The sequence below is a fragment of the Bos javanicus genome, chromosome 16 (genome assembly GCF_032452875.1).
Source record: "Bos javanicus breed banteng chromosome 16, ARS-OSU_banteng_1.0, whole genome shotgun sequence".
Lineage (NCBI taxonomy): Eukaryota > Metazoa > Chordata > Mammalia > Artiodactyla > Bovidae > Bos > Bos javanicus.
This window is the reverse complement of record NC_083883.1, coordinates 64,941,263-64,959,397: the sequence shown is the minus strand read 5'-3', so window position 1 is coordinate 64,959,397 and position 18,135 is coordinate 64,941,263. Positions and strand designations below refer to the sequence as shown.

Below are 18,135 nucleotides of genomic sequence, written 5' to 3'. Positions count from 1 at the left end.
ATGAAGTTGAAGCCTTGGACCCATCTTGGACTCTTTCTTATTTCTCACAGTTTCGCCTTACTATTATCCCCAACGCGCATACTCACTGGATCACCAAATTCTTCCAATTTCACCTTCTAAATGTCTCTGTGATCTGTTTCCTCTTTGCTGTTCCACGACCATGATGAAAACCCTCATCAAGTCTCATTTGGATTATTTCAATGGCCATTTATTTGCCTCTCCTAGCTCACTTCCATCCTTTAAGCCCTTAAATGAGTGACCTTTCCCATGTCCACTCTTCTTAGAAACCACCTGCAACCTGGACACAGTGCTTTGGAAAATCAAGTGTTCCTTACTTGCTGCAAATTATAAATCCTTCCTTCTCTGGAAAAAAAAAAAAAAAAACTTCTGCAACCCTTCTTTGCCACAGGGCACTAACCTAACTGCATATCCTGATCCTGGCATGGAAGGCTCTTCACCACCAGATTCTTGGCTACATTTCTAGTGGCATTCCAACCTCCCTTCTCCAGTCGCACCTCCTCAAGGGAAGTATGCTGCAGACCATTGGAGCTACAGCCACATTCACGCCAACTGTGAGCTCCTGGGGGGAATCTTTACCTTTCTTAATGATCTCTAAGCATCCAAGTTCACTACACTTGCACTGTTGGCATCAGGCATCTTAAAGAAATGTAGGTCTAGGCATTTTAAGGTTCTTCACAATAACATCTCTTCCTTTCAACAGCCCTGCCAGGTTACACAGCACTATTGCCTCCATTTACAGCAAAGAGCTGACTCCGGGCGGCTGAGGTGCCTGAATGGTTACTAATAAGGAACTAGAAAACAAAGCAGTCAAAAATGTAAAGCCAGGTCAGGCTCACTCTAAAACATGTGCTTTAGCTGAGACCAGCTCTGATTATATCTAACACTATAATTTCACCTGCAAGGTAGCACCCAGGAAGCAATGTCCTTGCTTTAGGCTCTCAGAGGTACACAGATGCAGGTCACTTTGGGAGATGGCAAGCACCATACTTTCAGTCCAACTCTCACAAGATCCCAGCATCCCATAAATGGAAAAGCATGGGTGCTCTAGCCTAACACAAACTTTTCACACTCTCACTGAACCCCAAATGAAGCCCTTTGAGGAGGCAGCTTAATATTTTTAAATGGCCTATCTTTGAAAAAGGGAAAAGTCTGGAAATGAGCCTAAACACTGCTTCTGACTTAACAATTCCTTAAGTCCTTCTGACTTACTGGACACTCTGAGTTTCTCCATCCTCGAGGAGTTAGAGTATAAACTCTTTCCTCCTGACTCTAATTTTATTAAACAATTGATGTTGTGGTTGGTTAGCCACTAAGTCGTGTCCAACTCTTTTGAGACCCTGTGAACTGTAGCCTGCCAGGCTCCTCTGTCCAGGGGATGTCCCAGGCAAGAATACTGGAGTGAGTTGCCATTTCCTTCTCCAGGCGATCTTCCCAGACCAGGGATAGAACTTATGGCTCCTGAATTGCAGGCGGATTCTTTACCACTGAGCTACAGGAGGAGCACAAAACAATTGATATTTCCCTACATATTTGTTTCTTTTATCTAATGCTAACACAACACACACATGAAAATCCCATAGACGGAGGAGCCTGGTAGGCTGCAGTCTATGGGGTCGAGAAGAGTCGGACATGACTTGAGCGACTTCATTTTCACTTTTCACTTTCATGCATTGGAGAAGGAAATGGCAACCCACTCCAGTGTTCTTGCCTGGAGAATCCCAGGGACGGTGGAGCCTGGTGGGCTGCAGTCTATGGGTCGCACAGAGTCGGACACGACTGAAGCGACTTAGCAGCAGCAGCAACACACACACACATACACTCAACTATAGCCCAAAGGGAAACTGCTTCAACAATTACTCATTATGTAAAACATATGTATCTGTTCCCTTATTACTTTTATAATAAGGTCCCTGAAGCTCCAGTCTAAGTACCCATGGATCAAGTTTCAGATGTGTCTCTGCCAGTAGCTGCTTCTGTAGCTTTGCACAAATCCATTCCCATATTTTCATTTATTAAGTCAAGGGGTTCTAAGAGTCGATCCATAATCAGTCTCTCTGAATTCTGATACTCAAAGACTATTCTTACTTTTAGGATATTTCTCACTAGGTGAACGCTATTTATTCTGAGGGAATCTAACCTACATGATCATTTTCATAAGTAATTTTTAAATGGTAGTCAAGGATGATGACCTGGAAGTTAATTTCAAGATTATCTTAGACAAAAAAGACTGAATCAAATGCATTCAAATACACGCTAAAACATTTGTGCCATTCAAATACCATTCAGGCTGGCATCACCCAGACTGCAAAGTAATAAATGGAGTATCTAAGATAATTCCATGTACCCATGAACTTGGTCTCATATTCACACATGTTCACATGTGTGAAAACGGATATTGGATATATTGAGATAATTATCCAAGTGCCATCAGATACAAGAAGCAAAAATAAACCCCAAAATTTGAGGTAATCAGGCAAATATCATTGGTAAAATTCAGTGACTACTAAGTAAAAGTTAAGAAAAACACCCGTTATGTTGTCATGGCTGATGCATGCATACAGTATACCGTTGCTAGGTGCCCAGGAAGTTTTGTTTATAGGAGTTGAACTTCTCACAGCGTGACAGCCACTGGGTGCCCTAGATAAGATCAAATGGTCTATGACATAGGTGCCCAATAAATGCCTGTTGAATAAATATTATGTGAAAATACTATAAAAAGTAACACTATGCAAAAGGAAAAGCATTGTTAAGACTCTTAAGGCTCATTTTCCATCCCAAAGAAACGGGAATTCCAGAGGGATGATTAAAGAGGTGCCTTTTCAACCTTCATGGGGTTCAAGGTCACAGAAAACATTCCCACCAAAATTCCATCAATAAAAACACAGTGTGGGAAAAGAATTTATATACCCACATGTTACTGATTAAACCAGAGCCCCTTGATCAAAAAATAAATAAACACTCAAGAAGGCACTTTTTAAAGGGAAGAAAACCCTGGTTTGGCACAATCCATTGGCTCCACATTTTAAAATCAGACAGCTTTACATAGTATTGGTAAATAGTATATAATACTATTGTGAACCACCCTCTGGAGGAGCCCCACAGGGCGGAGCAGGGGGGAGCTCTAAAGAGGTTCTTGCAAAGTGGGGCGCCTTCTTGCAAAGTGCGTGCAGCCATCACGGTCTGCAGGGCAAGGCCAGTTCCCGGCCCAGGGCTGCGCTGTTCCCTCCGGGAAGGGACTCACCTGGCGTCCTGGAGTTGGCCCGGGCTGCAGGCAGGAGGAGCGAGAGGCAGAGGCAGCCGCTGAGCCAGAGCGCAGGCATGGCCAGGCCGGGCCGCGCCGTCCGCCGCTGCAGGGGAGCTGCCCGGCGCCTCGCCGCTGGGAGCTTTCACTCTGCGCTCCGCTGTGCCTTCCTTTTCCTTGATCAGGTGGTTTTATCGACTCTTCTACCTGACTCAGTCCTGACAGGAAGAGAGCCTGTGTTTCAGGGTGTGACTCACCTGTGAATAAGGAGGACCCAGCCCTCGGGAGGCAGACAAACACACAGCACACACGCCGCTGTAAAAGCGCTCACCCCTGCTGCCGGGCTCCCCCCTCGCCGCAAGGAGGGCGCACACCTGGCCTAGGCCGAGGGCGTGGTGCAGAGGCTGCGGCCCAGGGATCTTGTGGGAGGAATGTCCCAGGTCCCCCAGAGCCCTCCTTTTCTCTCAGGGTGGTCCAGAGCAGCATGGGGAGGTAGCTAGCAGCCCGCCCCTTCCTCCAACTGGGAGGCCCAGTCTCCTGTGCGGCAAACTCAAACAAGTCAGCAGCTCTGATCAGCTCTGGGCTAGAAATCAACAAGGAAAACAGGCCAGTCCAACAGTCACAACAGGGTCCCCTCCACCCTCTGGCCTAGGCTCAAACTCTCTCTGAAATACAGTAACCCTACCCCAGCCTACCCACTCTGCTGACACCTCATTCCTTCCCTCACCATCATCTGGCTGAACCAGGGTTCCTCTACTGGGTCCCCAGAATGTCCTGATCACTAAGTCATCTGTTGACTGGTGGGACTCCCTGACGAAGGATAGGTACCGCTCTGTATCCGTAACAACTGGTATAGTATCTAGCACATAGTTGGTGCTCAATAAATGTTCTGTTGGACTGAATAAGCGGAGAAGGCAATGGCACCCCACTCCAGTACTCTTGCCTGGAAAATCCCATGGACCGAGGACCCTGGTGGGCCACAGTCCATGGGGTTGCTAAGAGTCAGACACGACTGAGCGACTTCACTTTCACTTCTCACTTTTATGCATTGGAGAAGGAAATGGCACCCCACTCCAGTGTTCTTGCCTGGAGAATCCCAGGGACGGGGAGCCTGGTGGGCTGCCGTCTATGGGGTCGCACAGAGTCGGACACGACTGAAGCGACTTAGCAGCAGCAGCAGCAGGACTGAATAAGAGGATCCAGATTTCATATTCCTTTTATGTCATACAACATATTTCTCATGCCACTCTCTATAGGCCCTTTAGAAAATGTTTGTTGAGTCCAACTTTGAGTATCACCCAAGTTCAATGTCCTAGGTGAGTGAGTGGTGTCTAGAAACTGCAAGTGGTATATCTTACATTGTCACTTTCCCCAGGGAGGCTGAGGTCCATAATTCAAGGAGTTGGCTGTCAAGGAGAAGGCGTTGGTTCCTACTAGAGATTTTTAAATTGTCAGAGGTAGATAGATAGATAGTTCCATAGATGATTAACAACATAGATAGATAGTTCCATAAATGATTAACTACATAAGGCAACTAATAATGCAAGATTGTATCAAAGGGTGTAAGGATTTCAGTTTATGCAGGTAATCAAGACCAGAGTGGGCTGCCTGGACAGCTAGGGATGACTTGGTACAGACCATGGAGTATGAACCAGGTGTTCATGGATACCTGGGTTCTGAACACAGCACCAAGGAACCATAGGAGTGAGGTAGATTACTGCACCTACTCTAAAATCTCCAGCAACAAAAAAGGAGGACTAGAAATGAAGCTCCAATTTTCTTATCCCAAGCCTGATTTTCTTTTACTCTGTCCAGGATTCAAAGAAATGATGTAAAGATTCTTCTCTCCCCAAACTCGTTGTATCTGATCACTGTTAAAGTTTCAGGTCACAGAGATCAGGTATCCAGAATTTTCCCTTCTAGTATTTGGTACGTTGTAGCAGCTGAAATCATGTCCCTGAATCGTCTATTCCCTGTGCATCTATTCATCAGTGATAGGTAATGCTCTGCAGGAACAAGGAGCAGAGCCCTGCAAAATAAACTCTTGAAGGTAATTTAATTTTAGTACAGATTACTATAGTTTATTATATCTCAGAAGTTCATAATATCTCAGGAGCAGATATTTCCACCTACCATAATTTTTAGATAGTACAGGACTGGAAAAGGTCAGTTTTCATTCCAATCCCAAAGAAAGGCAATGCCAAAGAATGCTCAATCTACCGCACAATTGCACTCATCTCACACGCTAGTAAAGTAATGCTCAAAATTCTCCAAGCCAGGCTTCAGCAATATGTGAACCGTGAGCTTCCAGATGTTCAAGCTGGTTTTAGAAAAGGCAGAGGAACTAGAGACCAAATTGCCAACATCCACTGGATCATCGAAAAAACAAGAGAGTTCCAGAAAGACATCTATTTCTGCTTTATTGACTATAGCAAAGCCTTTCACTGTGTGGATCACAATAAACTGTGGAAAATTCTGAGAGAGACGGGAATACCAAACCACCTGACCTGCCTCTTGAAAAATCTGTATGCAGGTCAGGAAGCAACAGTTAGAACCGGACATGGAACAACGACTGGTTCCAAATAGGAAAAGGAGTCCGTCAAGGCTATATATGGTCACCCTGCTTATTTAACTTATATGCAGAGTACATCACGAGAAACGCTGGGCTGGAAGAAACACAAGCTGGAATCAAGATTGCCGGGAGAAATATCAATAACCTCAGATATGCAAATGACACCATCCTTATGGCAGAAAGTAAAGAGGAACCAAAAACCCTCTTGATGAAAGTGAAAGAGGAGAGTGAAAAAGTTGGCTTAAAACTCAACATTCAGAAAACAAAGATCATAGCATCTGGTCCCATTACTTCATGGGAAATAGATGGGGAAACAGTGGAAACAGTGTCAGACTTTATTTTTCTGGGCTCCAAAATCACTGCAGATGGTGACTGCAGCCATGAAATTAAAAGACGCTTACTCCTTGGAAGAAAAGTTTTGACCAACCTAGATAGCATATTCAAAAGCAGAGACATTACTTTGCCAACAAAGGTCCGTCTAGTCAAGGCTATGGTTTTTCCAGTGGTCATGTATGGATGTGAGAGTTGGACTGTGAAGAAAGCTGAGTGCCAAAGAATTGATGCTTTTGAATTGTGGTGTTGGAGAAGACTCTTGAGAGTCCCTTGGACTGCAAGGAGATCCAACCAGTCCATTCTGAAGGAGATCAGCCCTGGGATTTCTTTGGAAGGAATGATGCTAAAGCTGAAACTCCAATACTTTGGCCACCTCATGCAAAGAGTTGACTCATTGGGAAAGACTCTGATGCTGGGAGGGATTGGGGGCAGGAGGAGAAGGGGACGACAGAGGATGAGATGGCTGGATGGCATCACTGACTCGATGGACGTGAGTTTGAGTGAACTCCAGGAGTTGGTGATGGACAGGGAGGCCTGGCATGCTGAGATTCATGGGGTCGCAAAGAGTCGGACACGACTGAGCGCCTGAACTGAACTGAACAAAAATACAGTACCTGTTTGTCATCGCTGCTGTAAATGCTTTATACATAACCCTTCAGTCTTCGAAAAATGCTACAAAACATGGATTATTAATTTCCCATTTCACAGATGAGAAAACAGAGGCATGGAAAGGTCAAGTAACATGCCCAAAGTCCCATTGCTTATAAATGGCAAAACCAAGATTCACATGAGGCAATCTAGTTCCAAGTCTACAACCCTTTGTTAGATCAGATTCAAAAGCATCATAAAAAAAGACAAGTTCACAATATTGAATGAACTCAATGTCCAGGTTGTGGTGATTTATCACCGTCTCCATTACAAGCCAACCAGATTGTGGACCTTTGGCCTACATCAATAAAGCCAAGTCACAATGAGCTCTGAACAAATACTTCTGATTTCCCTAACATGTTAGCTCTGAAAGGACCCCCAGGGGTCACCTGGACCTGGGGTAGAAAATGGGGAGCAGGCTCCTAGGTACCAGGCCAATAGTACCCTCTTGGATGTGGACAGAATACTGCAGTGCTTCTCAGCTCCTCCCTCTTCTCCTTGCCTTATTCTGGGTCTCCTCATACACCTAAACAACCAGTCTGCTCTGGCTTTATTTCATATCTTGCTCAGGGACCATACCGACTCCCTTTGCCAATTTGAATATTTCTGTAATACATTGCTGCCGTTCAGAGTGCTCTAGAGGTCAAAGGTCAAGGCTCTGGAGCCAGTAGATTCCCAGGGCCAAATCCTGGCTGCTCACCTAGGCAGGCTACTTAGTTTTCTCTAAGTCTCTGTTTTTTCACTTTTGTAAAATGGTGATAATAATAGAATACTTACCTAGTAAGTTTGTTGGGAAAACTGAGTTAATCACCTATATGGGCTTCCCAGATGACACTAGCGGTTAATAACCCACCTGCCAATGCAGGAGATATAACAGAGGCGTGGTTTTGATCCCTGGTTGGGGAAGATCCCCTGGAGAAGGAAATGGCAACCCACTCCAACATTCTTGCCTGGAGAATCCCATGGACAGAGGAGCCTGGTGGGCTACAGTCCATAGGGTCTCAGAGTCGGACGAAACTGAAGTGAGGGATCACAATCATCTGTACAGTGCTTAGTGCGGCAGCAGGCATATAATATGCACTACACGAGTCAGCCATGATAATAATTGTTGTTGCTGTTTTCGTCACTAAGCACCATCAGTTTTTGCTTGTTATAATTAGTAACAAAGAACATATGAGGAGACGTCCCTGGTGGTCTGGGCTCCCCTGCTGGTTCAGACAGTAAAGAATCTGCCTGCAGTGCAGGAGACCTGGGTTCGATCCCTGGGTCAGGAAGATCCCCTGGTGAAGGGAATGTCAACCCACTCCAGTATTCTTGCCTGGAGAATCACATGGACAGAGGAGCCTGGTGGGCTAAAGTCCACGGGGTTGCCCAAAGTCAGACACGACTGTGCTACTAAGCACACACACCATGGCGGTCCCGTGGTTGACTTTTCCTTCCAGTGCAGGGGGTGTGGGTTGGATCCTGTGTTAGGCAGCTAAGATCCCACATGACTTGAGGCCAATGAAACACAACATAAAAGCAGTATTGTAACAAATTCAATAAAGACTTTAAAAATGGTCCACATCAAAAAAAAATCTTAAAAAATATACGAGAAAGGTAGGAGGGTTTCTTTTGTTTGTTTTTTGCTTTAATCCTTCTACTGATTGATTATTCCGTCATAATTTTAAACTTCTGTGAAATGCTTGGTCTAATCCAGGTTCATGTTCTGATTACACTTACTTGGAAGTTGTTAGTTAATTTGTATTTTTGCTGCATCTCTGGAAATCTCCTTCACATTCATATTCACCTGGCTAATGTTTCAAAAATTTTGCATTTGAATGTATATCCTTATGCTTAACTTCAATTAACACATGTTTTTCAAAAAAAGTAACAAAAATCTACTTGCTTTTCCATGTGACCCAAATAAATATTTTTTCAACTTCAGACAATAATCAGAAAGGAAATTTTAGGTTGTGTGTATTTTTACACAAAAAATGTAAAAAAATAATCTTGCTACTACTCAGCAATAAAAAGGATTGATCTACTGATACTTACAAACATGGATAAATTTCAAAGCATTGTTCTAAGTGAAAGAAGCCAGGCACAAAAGACCAGATTCTATATGATTCCATCTATATGAAATTCTACAAAAAGTATGACTACAATAAAAGAAACAGATCAGTAGTTACCAGTAGGGGTAGGGAATTGACTGCAATGATATGTAAGGATAATTTGGGGGGATGTAGGACATATTTGGAGAAGGCAATGGCACCCCACTCCAGTATTCTTGCCTGGAAAATCCCATGGATGGAGGAGCCTGGTGGGCTGCAGTCCATGGGGTCGCTAAGAGTCAGACACGACTGAGCGACTTCACTTTCACTTTTCCCTTTCATGCATTGGAGAAGGAAATGGCAACCCACTCCAGTGTTCTTGCCTGGAGAATCCCAGGGACAGGGGAGCCTGATGGGCTGCCGTCTATGGGGTCGCACAGAGTCGGACACGACTGAAGCGACTTAGCAGCAGCGGCAGCAGCAGGACATATTCAGAAATATGAGAGTGGTCAAAAGTAATCAAACACTTAAAACAGGTAAATTTGATCATATGTAAATTATTCCTCAATAAAACTAGTACTAAAAAATAAGAGAAAAATCTCAAAAAAAGCTATTTGATAATTAAAATGAGTGAATGCATGCTAAGTCACTTCCTTTATGTCCGACTTGTTGTAACTGTATGGACTGCCAGGCTTCTCTGTTCATGGGTTTCTCTGGGCAAGAATACTGGAGTGGGTTGCCGTGCCCTCCTCCAGGGGATCTTCCTGACCCAGGGACTGAACCCCTGTCTCTTACTGGCAGGTGGGTTCTTTACCACTAGCACCACCTGGGAAGCCCAATTAAAATGATACTTTAACAAAAATATGCAAACTCAAACCCAGAACTAGAAATACACCAGCATCTGCATAAATGGTGACAAAGCCAGAGCAGAGTTCAGCCCTGACATTCTGCTGTTTCTGATACTCTCCAAAGAGCTTCATGTGAAAGGCCATCTCAGGCCTTCAGGCCCATATACCACCCAAGAATTGCAGGGACATCCCTCTACTGGTTGTCGTTGTTAATTTATTTTACTAAAGCATAGTTGATTTAGGGGTTTCTCTTCTGGAGATCTGTTTTAGCAGCTTACAAAAGCTACAAGATGCCTTTCTGAAATGTTTGCTTAGGACCATGAATCTCAAACCCATCTTGGACTTTTGTCCTAGGAAGTCAGCCCTCGGATTTTCCTCTTTTCTTTTCAAGTTGTCACATTCATCTAGAGTGGAACCCCTGTATCAGTGCGGTAATGTTTTGTGCAGAAGTTCTCTGATCGGAGATGGAAAGGTACTGGAGCATTCCCACAGGGCGTGGCCAGGAAGGCTGAAGCCTTGGAAGTCCCCTTTGTCCATTGTTTCTTTTGCAGCTCTGTCATAGGCCAGGGGACTTTTTTTTTTTTTTAACAATGCTGTGTAAATCAGTTTACAAAAGTGTCATCTCTCCACCCCAACCTCCCAAATAGAACTGCAAATGACATGTTGATTTTCTGCCTTGAGTTCCATCAGTTACCTTAGTTAACTTTCAGAAGGAATGTCTGGCATGTCACCCGATTTCAAACTCACTTATGATAAAAACTGAAGCACTGGCTGTTGACATGCCAGCAACAGACAGGGCTGCTGGGCTCAATTTAAAGCCTATAATCTCCCGCAGATAGTTCTAATTACGTCATCATTAGCATAAAAATTTTAAAGGCAAAACTGGTGGAAAAAATCCCAACAACTCCCCTTTGTTCTTAATTGGTAAAGGAAAATGTCCATAAATGGAAATGGTTCAGTGTTTCCTGGATCAGCTGGGTAGATTCTCTGAGGATGGCCTGACTCCAGGAGAACAGTGTTCTCTGAAGCAGGCACCCAGGCTGAAGTGGCAAGCTTCTTCTATTTTACACAGAAATGTATATGGTGTTCCCACAGCTAGTTTTCAGGAAGCAGTAGAAGCCAGACCAGAGTTCAAGTAATACCTTTTACCTTTTTTAAATTGAAGTATAGTTGATTTACAATGTTGTGTTATCTTTGGGTGTATAGCAAAGTGATTCAATTATACAAACATGTATATTCTTTTTTAGATTCTTTTTCATTGTATGTTATTACATGATATTGAATACAATCCTCTGTGCTATACAGGAGGTCCTTGTTGTTTATCTATTTTGTGTCTGTTAATCCTAAACTCCTAATTTACCCCCCGCCTCCCCACCTTTAGCTGTTTAAAGAGAAGCTAGTGATGGTTTAGTCGCTAAGTCATGTCTGACTCTTGCAACCCCATGGACTGTAGCCTGCCAGGCTCCTCTGTCCGTGAGACTTACCAGGCAAGAATACTGGAGTGGGTTGCTATTTCCTTCTCCAGGGGATCTTCCCGACCCAGGGATCGAACTCGGGTCTCCTGCATTGCAGTCAGATTATTTACCGACGGAGCTACTAGGGAAGCCTTTTAAGGAGAGATGATCCTTTTTTCTGTGGCTGGCTAGTGATGCACCTGGGACGAGGGAAGTGGTGGGAAATCAAGAGCGGATCCCAAAGAGCAACTCATTTTCGTCTTTTGTGATGTGGTTATCACAGGCAGAAATACTCACATCAATCATTTCTTTAACCAATACAAAAAGTGGAGAGGACTGGCGAGAAGGACACATGCTCAAAAAAAAGACAAAATAGAAAAAAAAAAGCAAGGGTAAGATTCTGTGAGGGAACTCTAGTAGATTCAGAGGGTGGTGACAGCTCTTGTGGATGAAATTTGGTCATCTACTCAGGTGTGAAGTATCATTAGCATTAACAGACTAAATGCCACCCTCGATTCCTCACTCATGCTTGTATGTGGACAGAAGATATTCAGAACTGAATGAGAGAGAAGGAGCCCCTGCACTGAAGTTCTCCCCTGGAATGCCTTGGTGGGGGTCAGGGCTGCAAGGATGACAAGAAAATCCAAAGAGGCAGGCGGCCACCTTGGATCAGAGGTCCTCACTCTTGCTTTGTAGAAGCAAAAAGCAAGTTCAAGAAACAATGTTTCTAAATGTGCCTCTTAATTTCAATCTAGAACTTTCCACCTTTAATAATTTAAATTGTGAAGTCTGAAAAACCCAATAGCGTTTATTTTTTCATTTTTTTCCAGTAGCGTTTAGAGTCTAATCCTCCGCCTTTAGTTAGGACATTTTGGATGCGTTTTAAACATTTAATAAGAGCTTTGACTACTACAATACTGATGGTAAAGCTGTACTGAATATTCTGCTGAATATCCCAGCTCAGTGCTGGGAGTATTGCAGGGGTTTTGGAATTCTTTCCTCACCACCGCCCTCTGAAACAGGTGCTATTATTATCCTCAATTTGAGATTACCCAGGCTCCCTTACAAATCCATGCCAATGCCTCACTCTGGAGTTATTATTCAACGACAGTGTAAAAGCAAATTAAGCCTCTCACTTGGATAAACACATCCTTCTCCAGTTTAAAAAAAAAAACCGCTTAGTTGGAGCTTCAAATAAAAAATGAAATGTCTGATCTTTTTATTTATTTTCACTTTTGCTGAGGGAATGTTTTCCCGGTTTTACCGAGATAGAATTGACAGCACTGTATAAGTTTGAGGGGAATGGCATAATGTTTTAACTTACATACACCATTGAAATGATGACCACAATAAGTTTAGTGAACATCCATCATCATGTACAGATGCAAAATTAAAGAAATAGAACAATTTTTTTTCTTCCTTGTGGTGAGAACGCTTAGGATTTATTCTAACAGCTTTCATACATAACACACCGCAGAGTTAATTATATTTATTGTGTTGTACCCTATATCCCTACTTCCTATCTATCTTACTACTGGGAGTTTGTGCGTCTTCACTGCCTTCATCCAATTTATCCTCCCCTCAACCTCTGCCTCTGGTAATCACAAATCTGATCTTTTTTCCTGTGAGTTTGTTTATTTATGGATGCGTACTCAGTCACTCAATTGTGTCCAACTCTTTGTGACCCCATGGGCTGCAGTTTCCCAGCCTCTTCTGTCCATGGGATTTTCCCAGCAAGAATATGGGATTTTCCTGGCTAGAATATGGGAGTGAGTTACCATTTCCTTCTCCAGGGGGTCTTCCTGACCCAGGAATCGAACCCAAGTCTCTTTAGCTCCTGCATTGGCAGGCAGATTCTTTACCACTGAGACTCCATGAAAGCCCCATAACTGACCTACTAAATATCTAATCTTTATAAACTATACTATATTCTAGAGACTCCCCTCCTGTAGATCATCAATAAAAGTTTGGAGTACATTTTCCTTTTCACATTGAGGTTACCCAGATTCCCTCACATTACACATTACCTTTTGTAACTCTTCAGTGTGGAATGACTTCGAATTCTTAGGCAAAATCCTTTTGTATCATCCAGTCTGGTCTTGATGGTCTCCTGATACCTTAATCCAGGTATAAGAGCTCTTTATTAAATAACTCAACTCTTGAACTCCTTAGTTTCAGCATGGTGTAGTGAATCTGAGCAGTCTGAAAGAGCTCCAGAATTTAGTAGCTGTCTCCCTGGGTTCAGCTTTCCTAGGGCCTGGTTACACAGAAATCCCCAAACATTCCTGGGTGGTTCTTTAGCAGGAAGCTTGAAGATTGGATTAGACTTTGGTTAAAAGGTAAAACTGTGAGATCACTGCAATTATGGAAAGAGCTACAAATAATCACAGAAAAATCTAGAGACATTCCTCACTAACCTAAAAATTTCTCACAGCCTCAATGTGTCTACTTAGATTAAGTGGCAGAATTAACACAGTGATTCAGACAACTTAAACCAAAAAACCAAAATGACACACTTATCCCAACTATCTGGCTATTTTAGGTGAATATATTTCAGGCCTGAATTATTTGAATAATTGCTTCAATGTCTTACCTTTTATTGCAGGAAGACCCAACAAAGTAAGATTTAATTGCTTTATCACAGCTGCCTTTGTTATTTTCTTATCTCAGGGTCCTCTATTAAGTCAACCCTGGAAAGTAACTTAGAAAGTCATGGTAAAAGCAGCATATGATTATTTGGTTTTGCAGCAGACTTGTTTATATGAAATTGAATATATTTTACATGCCTCTGTAAATTAAAAATGGATTATACTTATGCTAAAAATTCTACACACACACTCAGTCGTGTCAGACTCTCTCCCTCCATAGGATTCTTTAGGCAAGAGTACTGGAGTGGGTTGCCATTTTCCTTCTCCAGCCAGGGATCTTCCCCACCCAGGGATTGAACCCGGATCTCCCACGTTCCAGGCAGAGGCTTTAACCTCTGAGCCACCAGGGACTCCTACACACACACACACACACACACACACACACACACACACATATGTATTCCTTGAGCTCTGTGCTGTGCTAAGTCGCTTCAGTCGTGTCCGACTCTTTGTGACCCTATGCACTGTAGCCTGCCAGGGTCCTCTGTCCGTGGGATTCTCCAGGTAAAAATACTAGAGTGGGTTGCTATGCCCTCCTCCAGAAAAATCTTCTTTGGAGTAAAATGTGTGGGCTTTTGTTTGGTTTTCAGGTTTTAGTCTTACATTCGATATTTCTAAGAAAAGGGCAATTCCAAATCTTCTACCCTCAGGGCCTGATGGAAAACCCATCTTTGAAGTAACTGTCCTAATATTATCTACATTCTACTCTTTCTTGCTAACATTTTCTGAAGAATTTTTACTAACTTTATAAATAAACTACATTAATAAAAATTAATTTAATGAGCTTCCTTTTAGAACCAGATCAGAACTGATTGTCTAACCAGTCAACCACAAAGTTGACTTTCCTTCTGGGACACAGACAGAGCCAAGAATGATAACACATAAAATGCCCTGCTGATTCAGGTCACCATCCCCTCACACAGAGCTAGGTTGGACCTCACCAGAGCACCAGGGGATGTCTTCGGTGTGGGTTGCCTCCATAATACTAACCTTAAATATTTAGGAAAATAGTCCAAAATTTCCTAAAATTTATTTATTAGCATGCTATGGAATTACCATCTGTAAATTTAATCAACTCCCTCTTTTAAATATCTGTATTTTCTAGAAGTTTCTGATCTGCATATAAAATCAACCTTCTTTTATTTTATTAAAGGGATCTCTCAACTGTTCCTAGCTTTAGGATTTGCTGAACAGGAGTCATTTCTCAATCCCTTATGACTTTATTAGATTTAGCTCGCGTTCTTTGCTTTTCTGGATGAAAATCCCATTTTTAGGCTCACATAGTAGTCTTCCCCAGTGATGCTTTTGGTTGCTTTATTAAGGATATTTTCAAGCTTTTCCATGGATGTATTGACAAAGAGAGACCAGATTGTAAAAGCATCTTACATTTAGATCCATCACAGCTTGCAAACTGGCAGCATGACAGTTTTGGCTGAAGAGCCCTTGAGGGTCACCTGGTATGGTTACAGCTCATACAACGATATCTAGCAAAGGAAGCGTGCAGGGGTTGGGAAGGCGTACAATACTAACATCCAGCACGGAGCCTCTCTTGCCAAACCACACACCCTGGCACAGGCCTGCATCCATCCAGAGGAAGAAAAACTTTCTCTACTCGGTCTGCCCAGAGGGGTTCCTTTTAGCCATAAGCAAGAAATGGGAACCAAAGGATTAGTCCACATAATTTCTTGATTTTGTCTTAGACATGAAACTGGATTCAGAGACCATCATTTAGTTCATCTGATTTGCATTATTTTCCTTTACATACAATAATCAATACCAGTTTTCATTGAATTTTACATTTCACCTTTCTGCTCACTCCAGTTCCTGTGAGCTTTTCCCAAAAAGTTTCTTCTGTCTCCATTGACTTGATAGTTAGCACCAAACTTCAGCAAAGTACCACCTGGAAGATTAAACCATGTATTATGTCTTCCAGGTAATTTACAATCATTTTAGAAAACATTGCTGACCACACTGATCTTTGGAGGATACTGCTCTTAGCACATTTTCTTTTATCTGAAAAGCTGCCTATTTTTATCTCTAAGAAAGTTCCTTATGTATAATAAAATATTGCCTCTGGTTCCAGGGTAAGGAAAGTTTTAAAATAATTTCTGGTGTGGAATTTTAGTAACATTTCTGAACATCCAAACAAACAACTGTTGTTTCTATCTTGTCTTGAAACTCGTTTGTGTTCCCAAAGAGCCACTCCAGTGTGGGAAGACACCTTTTCCCCAGAATCCATGTTTCCTTTTCCAGAGTGAGTTGTTCACCTACTTTTATTAAAGATTTCATCAGCCTGATTCCTCTCTTTGCACTTTCTAAGGTAGTGCTGTTCTGCAGAGATAGAAACGTGGAAATTTCTGCAGAGATAGAAATGTTCTATATGTGAGTTTCCTAACAAGGTAGCCACTCACCACACCAGTCTATTGAACCCTTTACACGTGGCTAGTGCAGTCCATGGGGTCGCTAACAGTCGGACACGACTGAGAGACTTCACTTTCACTTTTCACTTTCATGCATTGGAGAAGGAAATGGCAACCCACTCCAGTGTTCTTGCCTGGAGAATCCCAGGGACGGGGGAGCCTGGTGGGCTGCCGTCTATGGGGTCGCACAGAGTCGGACACGACTGAAGTGACTTAGCAGCAGCAGCAGTGCAACTGAGGTTCTTTATTTTTATATTCATTTAATTTTATTTAAATTTAAATAGCCACATGTGGCAAGTGGCTACTGTATTGCCTACTTAGCACATGTCCAAGACCTTCTCTGGTAACCTTTTTAAAAATGGACATTTCACTAAGCACCTCCTTCACAGTAGTCACTTGTACCTAGGTGCTGTATCTTTTGGTCAGTATTTCCAGAATTTGAGTTCTTGCCAAATTAGGGAGTGAATAGAATCAGTTCTGATGAGAAGAAAAAAAAACTTCTTTGAAAGAAAACATTTAGTAATTTGTTGTTTGACTATTAAAATTTTAGCCAGAAGAAATTTTATCCTATGTGTTATTAAACTTTTCTAACCCTACATTTCTACTGGCAGCTATCACTTTTATATTAATAAAATCATATAAACTAGAAGGTCTTACCTGGTGGCTCAGATGGTAAAGAATCTGCCTGCAATGAAGGAGATGCAACAAGAGACACGGTTTCAATCCCTGGGTCAAGAGGATCCCCTGGAGAAGAGAATTCCAGTATTCTTATCTGAAGAATCCCGTGGACAGAGGAGCCTAGTGGGCTACAGTCCATGGAGTCACAAAGAGCTGGACATGACGGAGTGAATGACACTTTCAAACTAGATGTCTGGAAGTGGGGTGTAAGTTTCATGCTCCTTTAGTTTTACCTTCTTGAGTCTAAAATTTGGAGAATTGCACATATTTTTGTTTTCACAATTGTAAAGTAAGGTATTCACATTGCTATATTTGAAGGATGCTCTATGAAAAATGAAATAACTAGCATGTGTAAAATACCCCAAAAATGTATTTTGAATTTCTTTCTAGAGAATTCTTGAAAACTTAGGTGTTGTCATTACCTACAAATGGAATTCGCCTACGAAAACTGTCACCACAATGCAGATTTTGATTTTATGATTTGATTTTTTAAAAGAAAAAAATGTGATGTAAGAAAGATGAAAGAAATGCTTGTAATCTGTCTTTTTCAGTAATCCTAGGTTAGATTTTTCATATTAAACTCTGAGAAATTTATTTTATAGAAATAATTATATAGAGAATCTTTTATCACAATAAAATATTTTTCTGTGCTCATTCTTTCATCTACTTGTTGAATTAATTTTTTTGAGCATCTCTTATGAACCAGGCAGGGTGGTAAATAATTATTATTTATCAAGGCAGGCTTGATAAATAATATAGTTCATTCTATATAATCTATGACAAAAGAATGAAAAGACAAGTGTTACAGAAACACAATCTACCAGGCATAAAGGGACCCAAAGGGGAAAATATTTTTATGAAGAGAGTTTCAAAGACACCCTGGTAGAATAAGTGGCACTGAAAGGGGGTGATGAATTAATCCCTTCCATTTATCTAATAAATAGCTCCTCAACTGCTTGTAAAGACTTTAAATCAGCTTGATGAACAGTAAGAATTCTTAATGGTACTGTTTTGGTATCACTGGGGACATCCAGGCTTGTTAAAGAGTCTGTAGGCTAATGACCTTCCCTAGCAATTCCCCTCTTTCTCAGAATAAAACCCAAAGCGGTTATACAGCCTCTGAGGTCCTCATACGCTATGCCCGTCCCACCCCTCCAACCCGTCCACTCTAGTCCTCGTTTTCCTTCATTCTGCTCCCGCCAACGTGGCCCCTCTGCTGTATCTCAAATGAGGAGCCCA

General features: G+C 42.2%; 1 protein-coding gene across 4 annotated transcripts in view; it reads right to left on the bottom strand.

Annotated features, from left to right (window-relative positions):
• LAMC2 (laminin subunit gamma 2) overlaps window positions 1-13,248 on the bottom strand; it is a 77,470-nt gene extending 64,222 nt beyond the window's left edge. The window contains exons 1-2 of one of the 4 annotated variants that reach the window (XM_061383438.1): window positions 13,178-13,248; window positions 3,263-3,480 (exon numbers count right to left, since the gene is read on the bottom strand). In XM_061383438.1, coding sequence (XP_061239422.1) covers window positions 3,263-3,341 — 79 coding nt within the window. In that variant the 5' untranslated portion in view covers window positions 3,342-3,480; window positions 13,178-13,248. Of the gene's footprint in view, window positions 1-3,262; window positions 3,682-13,177 lie in introns of those variants that run through there. The other 3 variants (XM_061383437.1, XM_061383435.1, XM_061383439.1) reach the window with 3 other exon arrangements.
• Window positions 13,249-18,135: the final 4,887 nt, after the last annotated feature.